The following is a 19,361-nucleotide window of genomic DNA, read 5'->3' as shown; positions in this document are numbered from 1 at the left end:
ACACACACACACACACACACACACACACACACACACACACACACACGCATGCACATGACATGAATGTATAAGGGGCCCATGAAAGGAGAAGGAAGGGTATGTACGAATAGGGGAGGGAAAATTCAGATTTGACATGAAAACATAAGTGGAACTATTTGGGGGGAGGGGGGAGGAGGGAAGAGACCAAAGTGGAGAAAAAGGGAGAGGGAGGAAGAAGGGAGACAAGTCAGAGCGGTACAATGTATGAAAATGTTCAAAAGAATACAATGTATGAAAATGTTCAAATGAAGCCCATTGTTTTGTATGCTAATACAACATCAATTAAAATACAAAGTAGGATCCTGTATATCTCACTAAAGAAAGGTGATTTCAGAGGACTGTGAAGGGTAGCAGGGACAGACATGGGGACAGGCTGGACAACAGACACCAAGTTATAGACAGCAGGGAAAATTCTAGAGTCCTACTTTGCAACTGAGTAACAACCCTACTGTACATCCCCAAATCACTAGGTGAGAGGATCTCTGGATGCCATTCTTTAAAGGGAATGATAAATGTTTGTGGTGATTCATGAGCTAAATGCTCAAATTTCATGGTTGCATCTTGTATAAATATAGCAAAATGCCATACTGTACCCATGGGTATGTCCAATTATTCTACATAAATTAAAAAATAAAATTATACAAGGAGTTGTTGGAAAATGAGCAATATGTAACAGGCTAGCAGAGAGGCGAGTTGAGTGGTCACAGGAATGTATCTGTGATGGCCTGGGATGAACAGATGCTGGAGGTAACATTGTTATGACCCTGATACTGGGTAGAGCCAGAAAAGAATCTGGTCTATCCTGATGGGGCATTGTTGACACTCCTGTTTCTTCCCATATCCATGTCAGGGCTGCAGAAATCCCACTAAAGACCCGCTGCTATGACTGTTCTCTGGTCACTTCAGAGATTTTGTTCAGGCTGTGTGATCCAGGACCCACCTCCTGTTTTGTTTTTTTGTTTCTTTGTTTTTTCTCTCTCTGTTTTTTTTTTCACCGTTCTCAAATTGTCCCTGGAGGAGTGCATTGGGGAGGAGTGCATTGGGGAGGAGTGCATTGGGGAGGAGTGCATTGGGGAGGAGTGCATTGGGGAGGAGTGCATTGGGGAGGNGAGGAGTGCATTGGGGAGGAGTGCATTGGGGAGGAGTGCATTGGGGAGGAGTGCATTGGGGAGGAGTGCATTGGGGAGGAGTGCATTGGGGAGGACTGTATTGGGGAGGACTGCATTGGGGAGGATTGCATTGGGGAGGACTGCATTGGGTACCTTCTCTCTGCTTTAGGTGAACTGTAATTCCGACAGTCTGGCTGGTGTCCAGCCAATGTCCTAGTGAGCACACTTCATCTGGGATCCTGACTTAAGTCTGCCTGAGACTATTTGCAGTACACTCATCTCATCTTCAGGGGAGAGATCGGAGATCAGACAGTTAACATGGGCCAAGTCAGTTTTGGAATGAAGGGCTTTTGATTTCCAGAGAAGGAATCCAATAAGGGCCTGGCCATTAGCGTTAGCAAGGTCACCTAAACAGGCTTTCTCTGCTGTTCACTCAGGATGCTGTAAGCGTTTAGGAACATTTGGTGAGGAGAAAATCTTAGCACATACTGTACCTTCCACATGTTCCTTTCAGTGTCATAAACACCTCCCATATCTAATAACTGTCTGATCAACTCCAGGGGCGGCTGTGCTCCACATGCGTCTACTATCGGCATATTCAAGTCATCAATAAATACGACAATCTTAAGGGAGACAGAATGTTTAAATAAATTAATTAGTACAACCTTTTAGAAAATTATGAATTGTGGCTATTAATTCTGATACTGCTCAAGACCGAAACTGCATGCAATAACCTGCCTTTAAAGACTAAAAACAGAAGATCAAATTTATTTTGCAGATGTGGTCATAGAGGACAGTGAGTGCCCAAAACAGCAGGAACTCTGTCCAACTCAGCCCCCAGAAGGACTGCACGATGCTCTCGGGGATGGTTTGATGCTGATAACTGCAGTTTGGCAGCTTAACTGCAGCACTTACGAGTGTGCCAACTACAAAGCATATTCTTATCATGGGCTGGCTTTTGGCTTTGGTATAGAATTTGGCCTTTTCTATTTCATACGCACTCTGGGTTGGACGGGAAGTTTAGAAACACATTCCAGTTTTAAATCTATATTACTTTTTGCCTAGGAAAATATTATGCAGCCAAGTGTAATGATTATAATCTCTGTGTAATAAACTCTTTTGATTGTTTTTATGTTTTGTGAAACAAAGATACAGAGAGCTGCTTTAACTTCTGAATTGTTAACCGTTGTTGTTGTTGTTATTTGAGGAGAACAATGGTCCCCCCTCCTCTAATACAGTCTAGCAGCCTTGTTTCTTGCCTGCATTCTTGCCTGCATTTTCTAATGGTGTGATTATAAGTTGCAGAAACGCTTTCAAAATCCCTAAAGTTTACTTATGCAAACAAACATCTATCAGTTCTATCCAAATCTTCAGTTGAAGTCCACGGAATCTGAGGCAAACAGTTAAGGTCCGCTATTAGGTGGCAGAGCAATGTGTGCAGGGACTCGTCGGTGCCTGTGCAGGCTTATTTATGGATCTTGGGAACCTCTTGAACCTGGGCTAATTTCATAGTATTGAATGGGCGTGAGTGATCACAAATTCCAATGGTGACTCAGACAATAAATGGATGATGGATTCCATGCCAAGTAGACTAGAGGTGAGAATAAGGGCATCCAGTGCTCTAGTCTCTGTGTCTGTAGGTTTGAGAAGTCTCTCTTTCTCTCAGAGCTTCATGCAGAAGAAGAAAATGAGCTAGAAGCTACAGCAACAACACCTCAGTGGCTAATTTAATTTCCAGCCAATCTTTATCCAGATTTTGATTTAGTCTTCTGGTCTCAGTAAGTCCCACCCAGGACAACTCACTGTACCAGAAGAGAAGTGCACTGATTAGAGGATCAAAGTACCTACTGCAACGGAGTCTTTCAGCAGTGCCCAGCCAGGGGTGTGCATTCTCCTTTCTGTTAACTAAAGCAAAGCAGCTCATTCATCAGTTAGTGTGCGCAGGCGGCGTAGAGGGGCCGTCTTACCCTGTTGTTCTTTGGCGCTCCCAGAATGTCTTTGGTTCTTCTTACTAACTTCCGCAGAAGCAGCTCCTTGGTTTTGGCAGCTGTCATGGTGCTGGTAAAATTTATTGTGGAGACTATAATTCCTTTATCATTTATAACAGTGCTGTCATTAGCTTTAGCCTCTTCTTTCTTTGCACTCTGCTCTATGATGCCAAAAAAGACAGACAGACAAATTTAGAACAGTTTAAGTGATTTTTGCTTTGTTTGTTCACAGGAGTGTGAAATTTAAGGAATTTTCTCTTGTTGTTGACCTTTAAATGACAGTGCTCCAAAAGAGCAGCAGCAGCTTTGATGGTTCTAGACTTTCCCACTGAAATCTGTATGTGGGCAACCATAGCACATGTGGTGGTATGAACCCTTTGTCATGGATGTTAGATACTTCTGACCGAATGGCTGGGAAGCAGCATGCAGCATATTTTCAATTAATCTCATTCTCAGGGTAAGACCCACCCAGGGGGATGCATGGGGCGATGCTACAGTGGCTGGCATGAGACATCAGCTACTGCTGGCACTTCCGTTTCTGTTGTGCACTCTAACAAGGGATCTACACAACCACAGCTTTCTCCTGTGCTGTGCTGAGAAGCAGGGAAGACCACAGCCAGATAGCACCTCTGGATTTCATTTGCACTTCTACCAGGGGTAGAAGTGCCCCCTCCACCAGAGCCACTGTGCTTGTTCAGTAGTTTGAATGGGTCCTGGACAACTTCCCACAGACTGTGTTTGAAACCAACAATTCCAGATTTTATCCTGTGACTCCGCACAGTGAGGGATTGCTGGCATGTGGCTACAGTAGTGATCCCATGACTTCATACTTACCAAGGCCTGCTCCAATTATTTTGGTGGGCTCACCAATCAAGATGTTGATATTCTGCCTGAGGCTGTTGGAATCAAATGTTTTATTGAAATTAGTTTATCATTTTAACTGTAGTATTAAAGTTTTAACAAATTAAGAACAGATAATTGATTTTACTTAGATTTCCCACAAGAAAATGTTTACTTTTTTTGTTTACATGTTTATAGTCTTAAGACCTCTCCAAATTCCATTTTCTAATTCAGCTGAAAAAATAGGCTTCTCTAATATTTAAACAATGTGAGACTTAATTTTAGAAATGTGTATCTCAGAAATTTTTATCTGAAAAACTTAGGTTTATATTTTTTCTTTTAGGAAGAGGCAGACAGAATGCAGAATGATAGGCACAAGCCCCTTGTAAAAGTCTGTTTTATAAATAGATGATTTATTTCTATTACAACACACTGATACTATGCAAAAACATATATGCAAAAATATATGTGAGTATATTCAAGGTGCATTTTTTTTCTAGGAGGAAAATAGTTTATAGCTACATTTTATGTTATGCAAAAATATGTCCTTCTAAAGTTGAATTTAAAATAATTGCTGTTTCTCTGATATAAAGGAATGAATCCAGCTGTTAACACCGTGGGAAAAGTAAAGATTTTCTTCTAAACAAAAAATTAGAGCAGCATAGCAGTAACTATGGAGACGAAACCAGTAACAAAGAAACAAAGAAAATCCCCTATCAAACAAAAGTCATCTCAGAAGTGTATGGCTTCACACTAAATTCTAAGGCTCATATACTAACATAGAAGGAATATTTCCAAACTCATTTCACAAGGGCTAGCATGGCCCTGGTAAGAAAGCCAGAAAAGTGCTACAGGTAAAGAATTTCAGGACAGTATCATTTAGGAACAGAGATGCAAAATAAATAAATAAATAAATAAATAAATAAATAAATAAATAAATAAGTCAAATTTTCAACAGAAAGCTAACAAACTCAATCCAACAGTGCATTAAAGAGACCACTCTTCATGGCCAAGTGTGATCTGTCCCCAGCATGCAAAGGTGGTCCAACATACACAAATGAATAAAAGTGATACATCATAGTAACAGAATAGAGGAAACAGCTTTAGCCATCATCTCAATAAGGAATCACTGTACTGAGAACTATAATGAAGTCAAAAAGTCACACAGATATCCGGAACTATGGCCTGTCTTCATGGCTTAGAAAAAGTAATACTGTTACAATGTTTATTCCATTACTCCAAACAGACACAGCAATCCTGAAGGGAAAGAAAGAACAAGGCAGTGGAAGTCATCAGAGGCCTGGAGAGATGTCTCAGAGGTTAAAAGCCCCACCGCTGCTGCAGAGGACTTGAGTTTCGTTCCTAGTGTTTGCACTGAGCAGCTCATAAAGACTCATAACTCCAGCTTTGGGGCATATGATGCCCTCTTCTGTCCCCTCCAGGCTTTCCCATTCATATGCACATCCCCCCCAGCAGATATATAGTTTAAAAATTTAAAATTAAAAAAGTATATAATAAGATGCATATTTATCAAAACAGTCGTACAGTACCATAAAAAGAGTGACTAAACCAGGTGAAAGGGTTACAGTCTGCAGTCTCCACTATACTAAGAATCCGAAGGAAGTTCATCTTGTGGAAGCAGAAAGAGGGGTAGGTGTCAGGGGCTCAGGTGAGGTGGGAGCAAACGGGTGTCTGCCCAAGGGTGCAATAGGAGGAGATGGATTTCAAGGTCTATCACGTGTGTATGGAGGACACAGCAACATGATCTGCAAAGCTGCTGGAAGCACACATTTTAAGTGTTCTCACTACAAAATGTATATAAGTGACATGAAGTGATGGGTATGCTAACCAGCTGACATAATTTTACAATGCATGTATATATCTAAACAGCCCATTCTGTCTCACAAATATATACACTTATTATGTGTCAATTAAACACGAACATTAAAATTAAGGAGAGATTGGGAGAATACTTTTCTCTTATTGTCTCATTTGAATAATTCCCATCATTATATAAAAGATCTGCTTTGTAAGAACAAACTCAACAAGCATACATCAAAGACACAGTTTTACCAGACAAGCCAAATTTAAAGTTTAATATATACAACCTTGATCTTTTAATATCATTATGTAACAGGACTTTTCCTAAAATTGACCCATATTTGATATCGAGTGTTCCTCGGCCCTCAAGCTTCTCAAGCATCTTGTTGATGGCCATACTCTTCCCAACACCACAGTCGCCTAGGGGGAGAGAACATCAGGTTAGAACCACACACCTGGAAATGACATAGGTCTATGTGTTAAGATGAACCAGTGTCACTTTCACCCCTTGGAAATTTGCATTGAAAGCACTTTTTCTGCTTTTCTGTTTTAAAATGGAGAACAGTTAATTGGCACTGTAATGTGAACTTTCAAATAGTTTGCATCATTTGTGTTTCTTATAAAAGATAGAGTAGGAGACAGTTATACTTTTTATTGAATGTTCATTTAAGTGCATCACAACTCTTTCTTGCTTGTAGCACACTAGAACTACAGTCAATGAGACTCCTTGACAAACAAAACGAAACCCAATTGCAAAGAAGACATTTTATGTGCGCGTATGAGCAGCACCTGCAGGACTCTTGCACAGGAGGGCTGTATAGGTGGTACTGTATGGAGGGCTGTATAGGTGGTACTGTATGGAGGGCTGTATAGGTGGTACTGTATGGAGGGCTGTATAGGTGGTACTGTATGGAGGGCTGTATAGGTGGTACTGTATGGAGGGCTGTATAGGTGGTACTGTAAGGAGGGCTGTATAGGTGGTACTGTATGGTGGGCTGTATGTAGACTCTCCTGGTACTGGAGTTACAGGTGGTAATGAACTATGGTGTGGGTGTTAGGAAAAACCCGAGCCCCCATGCGAGAGCAGAAAGGGCTATTAACCATGGAGCCATCTCTCCAGTCTTCCTCCTCATTTTTTTTTTTTGAGGGAGGGTCGTATGTAGGTTATGGTGGTCCCGAACTAAACAATCTTCCTGCTTTAGACTCCTGAGTACTGGAATTGCAGACACACACCACACCACCCAGCTCCCTTACATTTTTCTTTTTACTAACACAATCTAAAGGAGGCATTTAATAACACACTTACTAAAGCAGACCATGCCCATGGCTCCAAGTGTACAAAAAAAAAAAAAAAAAAAAAAAAAAGGAAGACTTTTCTTAGAGGAAATTAGACGCAACTATGTGTTATCTGAGTGCCATGCAACTCAAGTTCTTTGCATATATTCCTGGGAGACTCTACTAATTGCCTCTGGTGATCTACAACACAGGGCAGGGACAAGGAAATGATAATCAATGGGCTGGATACTCAGAACAAACAAGAACTGTCTTGAGTCATTTCTTTGGTTTTGGTAATAGAAAAAGATTGGAAAACTTTTACACTACATTTACAAATTGCATATTTAAGTTTAATCAGACAATTGGTATCCAGAGGTGGCTGACCTTCTAAGGACCAGGGCCCATGAGCTGTGGACAACTGGTGTCCAGAGGTGCCACTCTTAGATCAGGTGATCTCCCTCTGAGGACCAGGGCCCATGAACTCTGGAGGCCAATCACACACTCATCCAAAGTGTCTATTTCTAGATTTTGGGTTTGATGTAATGAAAAGATAAAAGATAAAAAAAAAGTATAACAACCAAGTCTTGAGTGGTAGGAGAACCCATACTTAGGATGCTGAGGTAGGAGGATTACATGTTCAGTGGCAGGCTGGGAGACTCATCAAGCGCCCATGCAAACCAACAAACCAACCCGCTGTGGGGAAGAAGGGAGGAAGATACGTACACAGGCTTATGACATCCTATATTAAAATGGGCATTCATAGGCTGTTTGTAGGACTGTGAAAATTAGTCTCTCTGAATTTTTAGGGCCTATTAATTAAGTGCACTTAAAAATGATTAGCCTCATTAATTATTAAATGTCTCCCTAACCTGGAAATCCCCTCTCTGTTACTTATTTTCATACCTGTGAGAAGTACAGGGTAGGAGTTCCTGAGGAAAAGGCTCATGAGGAAAGAGAGGCAGATGGTGTCTCTCGTAGCCGTATAGTTCACGCACTCCCCATACTCGTTCATTCTCAGCACGTTCTCACTCGATCCCTGGAAGTCAGTCAGCAGCGTTGTCCCTAAGGTCAGAAGACAGTTGTTAGGCTTCAGATGATCTCAAATGAGATAGGAACCTATTACTTTTGTTAGGTAATACTCTCTGGACAAGCCAGCAAGGTACACGACGGACACTGTGTGGCATGTGCCTAGGGTCTTTGTGGATGTCAGAGATTGCTGTCTCTGGCATCCTCAGGCAGCCAAGGCACTGCCAATGCTCCTAGAGCAACACTCCTTGACTTTCCTGCCCCAACCCTGCTGCTAGTGTGGTGGGTCCTGCTAGAAAGAAGCTAGTCCCAAGCTGCCTGCCACTCTCCTAAGAACCCACCTCTCTGGCTGCCCCTCTCATCTTCCAGACTCCTTTCTTCTGGAAGCTGTGATCATACAAGTGTTTATGAACCTTCAACCTTCTTATCTGAACCACAGGAAACTGACAATTCAACACACACACACACACACACACACACACACACACACACAGAGAGAGAGAGAGAGAGAGAGAGAGAGAGAGAGAGAGAGAGAGAGAGAGAACAGGCAAAACCAAAACAAACCAGCCCCTCACAGACATGAATGCTCTCTATAATGCTACCCTAATCGCATCTTAGCATCACTTTATTGTCACTGCTGTGCACTGTTATATGTAGGTGTGTGTTCATGCCATGGCATGTGTGGAGTTGGCGTTGGTCCTGTCTTTCCCTCTTTCCCTGGGCTCCAGGAATTGCCCCTTTACTCTCCTTACTGTCTTACACCCTTTAAAGAATGCTTGGCCCTAATTCTTCCCCTCCTTCCCGCTGTCCAGCTGACTGCTTAGCTGGTGTTAGCACAGCCATGCTGTCTATTCTTCATAGGACATTTGCCAGACAGATTCAGAGCACGCAGAGAGACATGGCGCTGAGTCTCCCCGTGGACATGGCCTTTCTGCCCGCCTTCCCTAATTACTAATTCCCACACGGTGGGCTCTGTCCTGCCACTTGCTCTACTTTCATTTTAGTGACTTTAGGGAGCCTTCTACATCAACCCAGTTTTTTATTAGCATTATTTAATGACTGTTCAATAAGCCTTTCCCCAGTGTGGAAGTGATGGGGATTTATAGAATTTTCCAATCTTTTGTTGTTACAAATAAAGCCAAGTTTATATAGTACTCACAGGCAACTCATACATGACTTCTGGAATAATTAACTATAAGCAGAGCGTATGGCCTGTGTATACTGAGTCCGAATCAATTTTGTCATCTGTGATTTTGATGGACACGGAGAAACTGCCTACCATCATTTGAGAAGCTGAATGACAAAGGTATTGAGTGTTTTTAATCTTTCCAAAGTTGTATCTAATTCTTTACTTCTCATTTCTCATATGGAGTCAATACTATTTATATTTGAGAGTCATTTCTTTTCTTTTTTTTTTTTTTTAGATAGACTTTAGACTTGATTATTATTATTTTTTAATTAGGTATTTTCCTCAATTACATTTCCAATGCTATCCAAAAAGTCCCCAATACACTCCCCCACCCAGTCCCCCCCCCCCCTTGGCCCTGGCATTCCCCTGTACTGGGGCATATAAAGTTGGCAAGTCCAATGGGCCTCTCTTTCCAGTGATGGCCNACTAGGCCATCTTTTGATACAAATGCAGCTAGAGTCAAGAGCTCTGGGGTACTGGTTAGTTCATAATAATGATCCACCTATGGGGTTGCAGTTCCCTTTAGCTCCTTGGGTACTTTCTCTAGCTCCTCCATTGGGGGCCCTGTGATCCATCCAATAGCTGACTGTGAGAATCCACTTCTGTGTTTGCTAAGCCCCGGCATTGTCTCACAAGAGACAGCTATATCTGGGTCCTTTCAGCAAAATCTTGCTAGTGTATGCAATGGTGACAGCATTTGGAAGCTGATTATGGGATGGATCCCTGGATATGGCAGTCTTTAGATGGTCCATCCTTTCTTCACAGCTCCAAACTTTATCTCTGTAACTCTTTCCATGGGTGTTTTGTTCCCAATTCCAAGAAGGGGCACAGTGTCCACACTTTGGTCTTCGTTCTTCTTGAGTTTCATGTGTTTAACAAATTGTATCTTATATCTTGGGTATCCTAAGTTTTTGGGCTAATATCCATTTATCAGTGAGTACATATTGTGTGAGTTCCTTTGTGAATATGTTACCTCACTCAGGATGATGCCCTCCAGATCCATCCATTTGCCTAGGAATTTCATAAATTCATTCCTTTTAATAGCTGAGTAGTACTCCATTGTGTAGATGTACCACATTTTCTGTATCTATTCCTCTGTTGAGGGGCATCTGGGTTCTTTCCAGCTTCTGGCTATTATAAATAAGGCTGCTATATACATAGTGGAGCATGTGTCCTTCTTACCGGTTGGAACATCTTCTGGATATATGCCCAGGAGAGGTATTGCTGTCTCCTCTGGTAGTATTATGTCCAATTTTCTGAGGAACCGCCAAACTGATTTCCAGAGTGGTTGTACCAGGTTCTGCTTGTGGACGTTGTACATCGTGGTGCGCACTAGGCTCCGCACCACGATGTACAACGTCCACAAGCAGTAGGTATTTTCCTCAATTACATTTCCAATGCTATCCAAAAAGTCCCCAATACACTCCCCCACCCAGTCCCCCCCCCCTTGGCCCTGGCATTCCCCTGTACTGGGGCATATAAAGTTGGCAAGTCCAATGGGCCTCTCTTTCCAGTGATGGCCGACTAGGCCATCTTTTGATACAAATGCAGCTAGAGTCAAGAGCTCTGGGGTACTGGTTAGTTCATAATAATGATCCACCTATGGGGTTGCAGTTCCCTTTAGCTCCTTGGGCTGCTTGTGGACGTTGTACATCGTGGTGCGGAGCCTAGTGCGCACCACGATGTACAACGTCCACAATCAGAGGTTTTTCCATCTTCTGAGATCTTCTTTAATTTCTTTCTTCAGGGACTTGAAGTTCTTGTCATACAGATCTTTCACTTCCTTAGTTAGAGTCACGCCAAGGGAGTCATTTATTTTCATGTCAACTATTTGTTCATATTATTTGAATTTTTATTGATAATTTGTGGTGATGCTTGAATTTTACTGATGCTTTTGGATAACATCAGCAAATACTAAAGTTTAATTATCTCCAAATGCTGTATCTACATATTTTCTTTTATAACCATACTACTTTGTTTTTTCAAAATAACATTAATTTAAAATGTATGCTTTATAGTGACAATGCTTCCCTATTTCCTCCAGTGGATTGTTTTATTTATTTAAATTTTATTTGATTATTTTATGTGTCTGAGTATTGCTCTTGCAACTATGTCTGTGCACTGTATGCATGCCTGGTGCCCTCCACATTCTGAAGAGGGTGATGGAGTCCCCAGGGCTGGAGCAGGAGACATATATGAGACACCATGTGGGTGCTGGAATCAAATCCAATTTCACAGCAGGAGCAACAAGTGCTCTTAACTGTGAAGCCAACTTTCCAGCCCTGGCGTTGCTTTTAAATTCTGCATTTTTTTTATTCGTACAAGACCTATTCTGGGCCAGCGAAATGTCTCGGTGGTGAAACTCTTACCTTGCAAGCTGAGTTGATCCCTAGAAGCAACGAAAAGGTAGAAGGAGGGGACCTACTCTATAAAGGTGTTGCTTACCTCCACACAATTGCCATGACACATGTGCCCTCACCCCCACCCCTCACCACGAACATGTGTGTGCACATATGTCACACACACACACACACACACACACACACACACACACACACACCCCAAAACCTTTAAAAGATCTATTAAATTCTTTCTTAAATTGACTGTGCCGTGTAAGTATTTTTATTTTATTTGTGTCAAGTGCTTTTCCTGCAGGTATGTCTGCACTGTGCACACAGAGGCCAGAAGGAAAAGAAAAAGAGGAAACAGAAAAAAAGGAAAGGAAAAAAAAGGAAAGTGAAAAAAAGGAAAGGAAAAAGGAAAGGAAAAAAGGAAAAAAGGAAAAAAGGAAAAAAGGAAAAAAGGAAAGAAAAGGGAAGGGAAGGGAAGGGAAAGGGAAGGGAAGGGAAGGGAAGGGAAAGGAAGGGAAGGGAAGGGAAAGGGAAGGGGAAAAGGGACTAAGAAGGGAAAAAGAAGGGGAAAAGGGAAAGGGCCCAGGAGGCCATCTTCTGCTACATATGCAGCTAGAGACACGAGCTCTGGGGGGTACTGGTTAGTTCATATTGTTGTTCCACCTATAGGGTTGCAGAGCCCTTCAGCTCTTAGGTACTTTCTCTAGCTCCTATATTGGGGGCCCTGTATTCCATCCTATAGATGACTGTGAGCATCCACTTCTGTATTTGCCAGGCACTGGCATAGCCTCACTCGAGACAGCTATATCAGGGTCCCTTCAGCAAAATCTTGCTGGCATATGCAATAGTGTCTGGGTTTGGTGGCTGATTATGGGATGGACCCCGGGTGGGGCAGTCTCTGGATAGTCCATCCTTTCGTCTTAGCTCCAAACTTCTACAAGGACTTCTGGCTAGCCAGCCACTTCTGCTGTAGACTGCTGGAGGACGCTGCCTCGTCAACCTAGCTTCCACTGCCTCTGGTCTTCGCCAGCACCCTGTCAATTTATTAAATACTTTATATACACGCTCCTCAACTGTTGATGGGGTTACAGCTAACAAACCTACAGCAAGTTGAAAATCTGGAAATATTGCTATCTGAGATGCGTTTACTACAGCTCACCCCCAGAATACCCTAGTTTAGCAGCACAGTGCACTGGGATTGGGCACATGGGTTAGCGGTCTTGAGGTCACTGGGCTGGCCGAGAGCTGCAGCCACTGTTCATGGCCTAGTGCTGTCAAGCTTGGGGAAAGATCCAATTTGAAAAAAAAAGAGAACAAAACATGATTTCTGTTCAATGTGTACTGAGTTCACACACTGTGAAGCTGAAAGGAGCCTTCACACTCGTCATTAAGGTCTGACCTTCATCTTCTACCATGTTCTCACAGTCCAACAAGTGTAAGGACCTTCTGTGATACTCAGAAGCAGGTTGCAAATGAAAACAACTTAGAGTAGATGGATACATATGATGTAAAAACTAAGTCATCCTTTTCTACTTTGTTGTTCTTGCTGTTGTTGTTGTTGTTGTGGTTGCTCTTTCGAGTCAGGGGCTATGGCCGGACTGGTGCTCACTAAGTGTTCCAGACTAGACTCAAACTAATGGCTATCCTGTCTCAGCCTCCAGGGCTGGGATTTCAGATACTGAACCACCATGTCCATCATCATCATCATCGTTATTATTATTATTATTATAAATGAACTGGTTTCATTTACAGCAAAGTACCCAGTCTTGTGTGTGTGCATTTCTTACTTTTGAAGAGGTATTTTTCATTATCCTTCAGTGACCACAGCTAGTTAAACCAGTAGATACTGTTATTGGTGAGACTCCATACACTGTAGTTTTACCACATATCTAAATACGCTACTCATTTTTCTTTTTTAAAATTCATTTTATATTCACGGGTGTTTTGTCTGCATGGTGCATGCCTGGTGCTCAGTGCGGGCAGAAGAGGAGTCAGAGCCCCTGAGTCTTGAGTTACAGATAGTTACAAGCTGCCATAGTTACAAGCTGCCATGTGGATGCTGGGAAAAGAAGCTGGGTCCTCTGGGAGAGCAGCCAGGGCTCTTGATCTCAAAGCCATCTTCCAGCCCCTACTACACACTTCTTTGAAAGTAATGTTCATAGATGATTTAAAGGCATATTTTATAAATGTGAATAAAACTGCACCTACAAAGATATATATTAGAATATAGTAATCTCCAATATTGAGAATGTATCTAAATTTTAGGATTAATACACCTCCAGAATTTGAGAATTAAAAGCCTTTTAAAAAAGAATGATACTTGCCTTTTTGAATTAGGGTGTGAGCAGTAGGAACTAAATCTGACCAAGGCATAAACTCGCATTGCTGTACGTCCACAAAATACCCAAATACAGACCGCTCGCTACCAGGTAAGCTGATGCCAGTGTCTGAAAACAACAGACACAAGAATCTAGTAAGAAACTGGATCATGAGTGGTGCAGACGGTGCCGGGAAGGTGAGGCCGCTGCAGCTCATAGCCCTGTATAAAACAGGCAGGCCAGGTCCTCTTGCTCAGCTGGTAGAAAAGCAAAAGTTCATTAACCTCGAATCACTTTTTACATGTAGAGGAGGATAAATTGTGATCAAATGTTCTAAGAGAACTTATTCCAAAGCGCTTGCTACCATTATGTGTTTGGATACTAGTCAATTCCAGTAACATACTGGCTCTGGTCAGACCAATATAATATAGAAGTTTTCTTTTCCCTTTCCCTTCTTTTTCCCTTTCCCTTTTTCCCCTTTTCCCTTTTTTTCCCTTTTTCCCCTTTTTTTCCCTTTCCCTTTTTCCCTTTTTCCCTTTCCCTTTCCCTTTTCCTTTCCCTTTCCCTTTCCCTTTTTCCATTTCCCTTTCCCTTTTTCCCTTTCCCTTTCCCTTTTTCCATTTCCCTTTCCCTCTCCTTTCCTTTTTTTTTTTTTTTTTTTTTGAGACAAGGTCTTATGTAGCCCAGGCTTGACTCAACCTGGTCATATCCTCCTTGAACTCCTGCTTTTCCTGCTTCTGCCTTCCAAGCACTGGGATTATGGACATGAGTCACAACACCTCACATTATTATGATTTTAGTGTTGTTAGTTTTGTCTCAGAATCCTTGTAGATTTTGTTGATAAAACTATGATGTTAAATTCATAAAATTGGTTTGTGAGTCCTGTGTGTCATACATGCGTGTGTGTGCACACATGCACCTTGGGCACACGTGGGAGGCCAGAATAGGATATCAAGTGTCTTCTGTCACACTCTACCATGTTGCCTTGAGACACTGTGGCTCTCCCTGACTCCTTGAACCATAAACTTACCATTTGGCTAGACCTGTTGGTCTCAGAATGGTTCCATAATCACACCCCAATACTGGAGTCACAGACACATGCAACCACGCCTGGCTTTGTTACTGGGTGCTGGGGATTCAAACTCAGGTACTTATGGTTTACACAGAAAATTCTATTGTCCCCTGATCCATCTCTTCAGCCCTTGTAGGTTGCTATTATTTTAAATATAGTATTCTTTGATCTTTGTTAATTCTTTGGCTTATATTTTACTTTGCTGCTCCTCTGCCTTATTTTGTATTTATGTCACATACACTTAGTAATTTATTTTTAGCATTTTGTTTGTTTCAAATATACTGATTTATATGTTTTCCCAGTTAATCTGAAACTTTTTGATATTTCTAGCCACAAAGAACTTAATATCCTTTTCCTTCTGGGCACACTTCCCATCATTTTGAGATTCTGTGTATAATTGAGATTTTACACTTTTAGCAAAAATTGGTTTATAATCAGTAGATAAGCCAATCCACTGACCTCTTTCTGAATCATCTTCAAATACTTCGCGGACAAAGATGTCAAAATTGTAGTTTACTTCTGCAAGGGAGTCATGTTCAAAGCTTTTACGGAATAGTATGTCTTCTTCATGTTGGTCTTCACGCTTTAAAATCCCTCCAAATGCCCATGTGAATGCAAAAACAAATATCTTCTGGATCATCATCGGAAGCTTCTCAGGGTTTCTCTCCAGGAACCATGACCCCTCGTCCTTGTGGTGGCTGTGACAGAAAGGCAGCCACCAAAAGCTTTGTAAACTAGTGCGATAGTTGATCTTAACATCATACCGAAATTTTATTATCAAAAATTGAAATAAAGTATTGATATAAAATCTTCTAACACATAATGTTTCCTCTGATAACAGTCATATAAGTTAGTTACTAGGTTTATTTTTAAAGTAGCATATGTATAAGGCATTCCTACCTAACCTTGTTTCATATCTGTCTTTGGTAATATGTTGACAAATTTATAATTTAACTTTAACACATAATTGCATTTGATCTATGTATATGTATCTTTATGATGTATTCTTGGTACCTGCTTAGTATCTTATTTGTTAAGTATACATGTTTTACATATGCACATCATTTTATTTGGTATCCATATGTAACTCCTTTTCATTTTAGGTCAGATTCTAGTTGAAAGTTTACTTGTTGAAGGGGGAAAGGATTTGATAATTCTGCATTTTATGAAAGGCATCAGTAAATAGTGATTCACTTTGTGTTTCTCTTAGCAAGTATTAAGGTTGGCTTAGCTCAACTTGGTTAATGTCAGGCAGTCAGAATCCGAGGAGACTGTTTCTATTTGAGATTAATTCGGACTCCACATGGGTAATGAACCATGAGTTTTGTGATGACAGGATTGCCTATGATAGGGTTAAGGTTTGAGCCTAATTTCTAACATCATGCATTGTTTTAGTATTATCCTAAAATCATCTACAAATTATGAAAGCTGAAGTATAGCAGATGGAAATTCATTAGCAACTCCCAACATAAAGTGTATTTACATAATTTTTTTCGAGACAGGGTTTCTCTGTGTAGCCCTGGCTGTCCTGGAACTCACTCTGTAGACTAGGCTGGCCTCCAATTCAGAAATCCTCCTGCTTATGCTTTTACGATATTTTAAAAGAATAAAATTGTTATGAAAACATCCCTCTTTCCTTTACACATTTAGAAAGGAATAAGTTCATGTGGCCTTATCTCCCACATCAGCCATTTATAAGCTATGAAACACTGAACCAGTTATAAAGTTATAAAGCTTTGTCTCTCTGATAAAACTAAAATGGTAAGGTGACATGCCAGCTGTCTAGATTAGAACTTGATACATAGTTAGGTACATGACACATTGTAACTATAAAACTATTCCTTCTGTGCCTTTGCTGAGTCCACAGTGTAAATCTGTTAACCTGCAGGGGACTCTGCAACCTCTGTGACCAGCAGGGCGGCAGTGTACAGGAGGGCAAGGGACATTCAGCTCAAGGCGTCCACACAGCAGGTGTCGGCTCAGACTTGAGGGTCTGACCACATGTGATTTATTTTAGACATATTTAAGCACAGCACAGTTTGGTGAAACCTTTTATGGTAATACTTAGCCCAGTCCTTTGTACACAATAAAGCAACCATAAATCCCTTTAAGGAACAAAATAAGCTAAATAAAGATTGGCTGTGGCTGCATCAGATCTCTCTGTAAAGTGCATGTGACCCCTTCCACAAAGATAGGTCCTGTAGCTTGACTACATGTGGCATCTCCCATAAAGATAAGGTTTGTAGATTAAACAAACTTATGATAGGGTCTTGGAGGAGTCTGGCGTGGTCTCTACAACACACTTAGCACAAAGGTCACCAGGCTAGCATACATGTCCACTCCCAGCCTCTGTTACATCACTTCCTTTGAAGGCAGAACCCCGTGTGCTTATGTGTGAGCCTCCCACATTAGCACAGGCTTCCTTCTTGGGTCTTACTAATCTCCTCATGCTTTTCTCATTCTTTCCTGTCCTATGAAGAAGGCATCACATCTACTTCATTCAGAGTGACTGATAAATAGTAAACACTTCATAAATATTTGCTAAATTGCACATAGCGGGATGTTTCAGATAGAATTATGCAATTAGTTATTCAGAGGACTCTGAGTTGCGTTAAAATAATATAGACTTTAAAATTATGAGATCACAAAATATGATTTCCTGACAATGAGCCCAAGCACCCTTGGGGGTCTCACACTTCATAGGTCCTTCCCACATTCACTGCTAGGGTGACACCTCCCACATTCACTGCTAGGGTGGTGACACCTCCCACTGTCACTGCTAGGGTGACACTTCACACATTCACTGCTAGGGTGATACCTCCCACATTCACTGCTAGGGTGACACTTACCACAGTCACTGCGAGGGTGACACTTACCACAGTCACTGCGAGGGTGACACTTACCACAGTCACTGCTAGGGTGACAGCTCCCACAGTCACTGCTAGGATGACACCTCCCACAGTCACTGCTAGGGTGACACTTTACTGACCTCGTTTCTTCCTTGAACTTCACTTTCACCTTTGTCTCTGTAGGGGACTCACTGTCCATTGTTTCATGACCTTAGAAACAACAGGATTTTTGTGTGTGCGTGTGATTAACAACAGACCTAACATCGCATAGGCTAATTTATGATGTTCAACTTGTAACACTGTCTGGCTGTGAACTGCCCCAGAAGCCACCCATTACAGTACCCGGGCAGACTGGCCTTGTCTCTCCTCCTCATTCCATTTGTACAAGGAATTCATGTGACAGAGAAAAGCAGAGTCAAGCACGACTCATTCTTTACTGTGCATTTCTCTAATATTTGTGGTCTTAGTATTAAGACAAAATGTACCCCTTTTAGAATATCTTAAAACACAGAAAAACATACAGAAAAAAATGATCATGCAGAGTTTGACCCTCTTCCACAACTATTAAAATACTGTTGTACCACTTGTGGAATAACAAAGCACACAATGTACTTAAAAAGTTAAACTTAGATAAAGATGAAAAGACTTGTGTTTTTATCCTGCCTTTTGATTTTTAAGGCTGTTCTTATATCACACCATATCATGTGAGATATGATTTCAACGCAGCATAATTTTTTACGCCAATCGGGAATTCAGATGTTTTTATGACTATAAATAGTTCTGCTGCATATAAAACCCCCTGTGCATAAACCTTTGTATACTTCTCCAATTATAACTCTATAAAAGTTCCTAGAATAACAAAACTAAGGACAATTTACCAGTATTTTCTGCATGTATTGCTAAATAGCTTTAAAAAAAACTTACTCAATTGTTACTTCAGTCACCTCCTTTTAAACTTTATAGTCTGCTACATTCTAGCTATCAAGTGTCTCTCAAGGGTATGAAAGTGCCCACAGACCCCACCTTTTCCTGAGAAACTACCAACTGTTAAGGGTTGCTGTAGGAGGGGCTATCATTTTTCTTCAGTGGAGTAGCCACTGGGGGACTAGATGAGGAGGAAAGGGAGTTTAGAGGGAAACTAATTTTTCAATGCCTTAAACTCAGTATATAATTTTGGTTCCAATTGTATGAGAAAAAGTGAACACACCAGTTGTAGCCACTCTTTCATCGTCTACCTTTCTTCTTCAAAAGCCACATTTTTAACCATAAAACTGTACGAGGTGGCCAAGAGTGTCATTCCACATTCAGGAGGTATAGGCAAAAGGCTACCCTGGTTAGAAGGTTAGCCTGGGCTATATGACACTCCATCACAAGACAAGACAAAGAATAAGTTTGGGCACTCCTCTTTTCTTAGCATAACCAACTGAAGAAAGTGGTTGTAGTCCCCTGTGGAGAAAGCCCAGTATAACTGTTCTGTAGAAACT

General features: G+C 41.3%; 1 protein-coding gene across 4 annotated transcripts in view; it reads right to left on the bottom strand.

Moving 5' to 3' along the window:
• Dnah14 (dynein axonemal heavy chain 14) overlaps nt 1-19,361 on the bottom strand; it is a 242,827-nt gene that overhangs the window by 93,397 nt on the left and 130,069 nt on the right. For all 4 annotated transcript variants that reach the window (XM_021185047.2, XM_029480568.1, XM_029480569.1 and 1 more), the window contains exons 42-49: nt 18,018-18,087; nt 15,488-15,726; nt 13,963-14,085; nt 7,976-8,134; nt 6,085-6,217; nt 3,971-4,032; nt 3,116-3,297; nt 1,643-1,771 (exon numbers count right to left, since the gene is read on the bottom strand). In XM_021185047.2, coding sequence (XP_021040706.1) covers nt 1,643-1,771; nt 3,116-3,297; nt 3,971-4,032; nt 6,085-6,217; nt 7,976-8,134; nt 13,963-14,085; nt 15,488-15,726; nt 18,018-18,087 — 1,097 coding nt within the window. The remainder of the gene's footprint in view (nt 1-1,642; nt 1,772-3,115; nt 3,298-3,970; nt 4,033-6,084; nt 6,218-7,975; nt 8,135-13,962; nt 14,086-15,487; nt 15,727-18,017; nt 18,088-19,361) is intronic.

This window comes from Mus caroli, chromosome 1, assembly GCF_900094665.2.
Source record: "Mus caroli chromosome 1, CAROLI_EIJ_v1.1, whole genome shotgun sequence".
Taxonomy (NCBI): Eukaryota; Metazoa; Chordata; class Mammalia; order Rodentia; family Muridae; genus Mus; species Mus caroli.
This window is presented reverse-complemented; position numbering and strand designations above follow the sequence as displayed.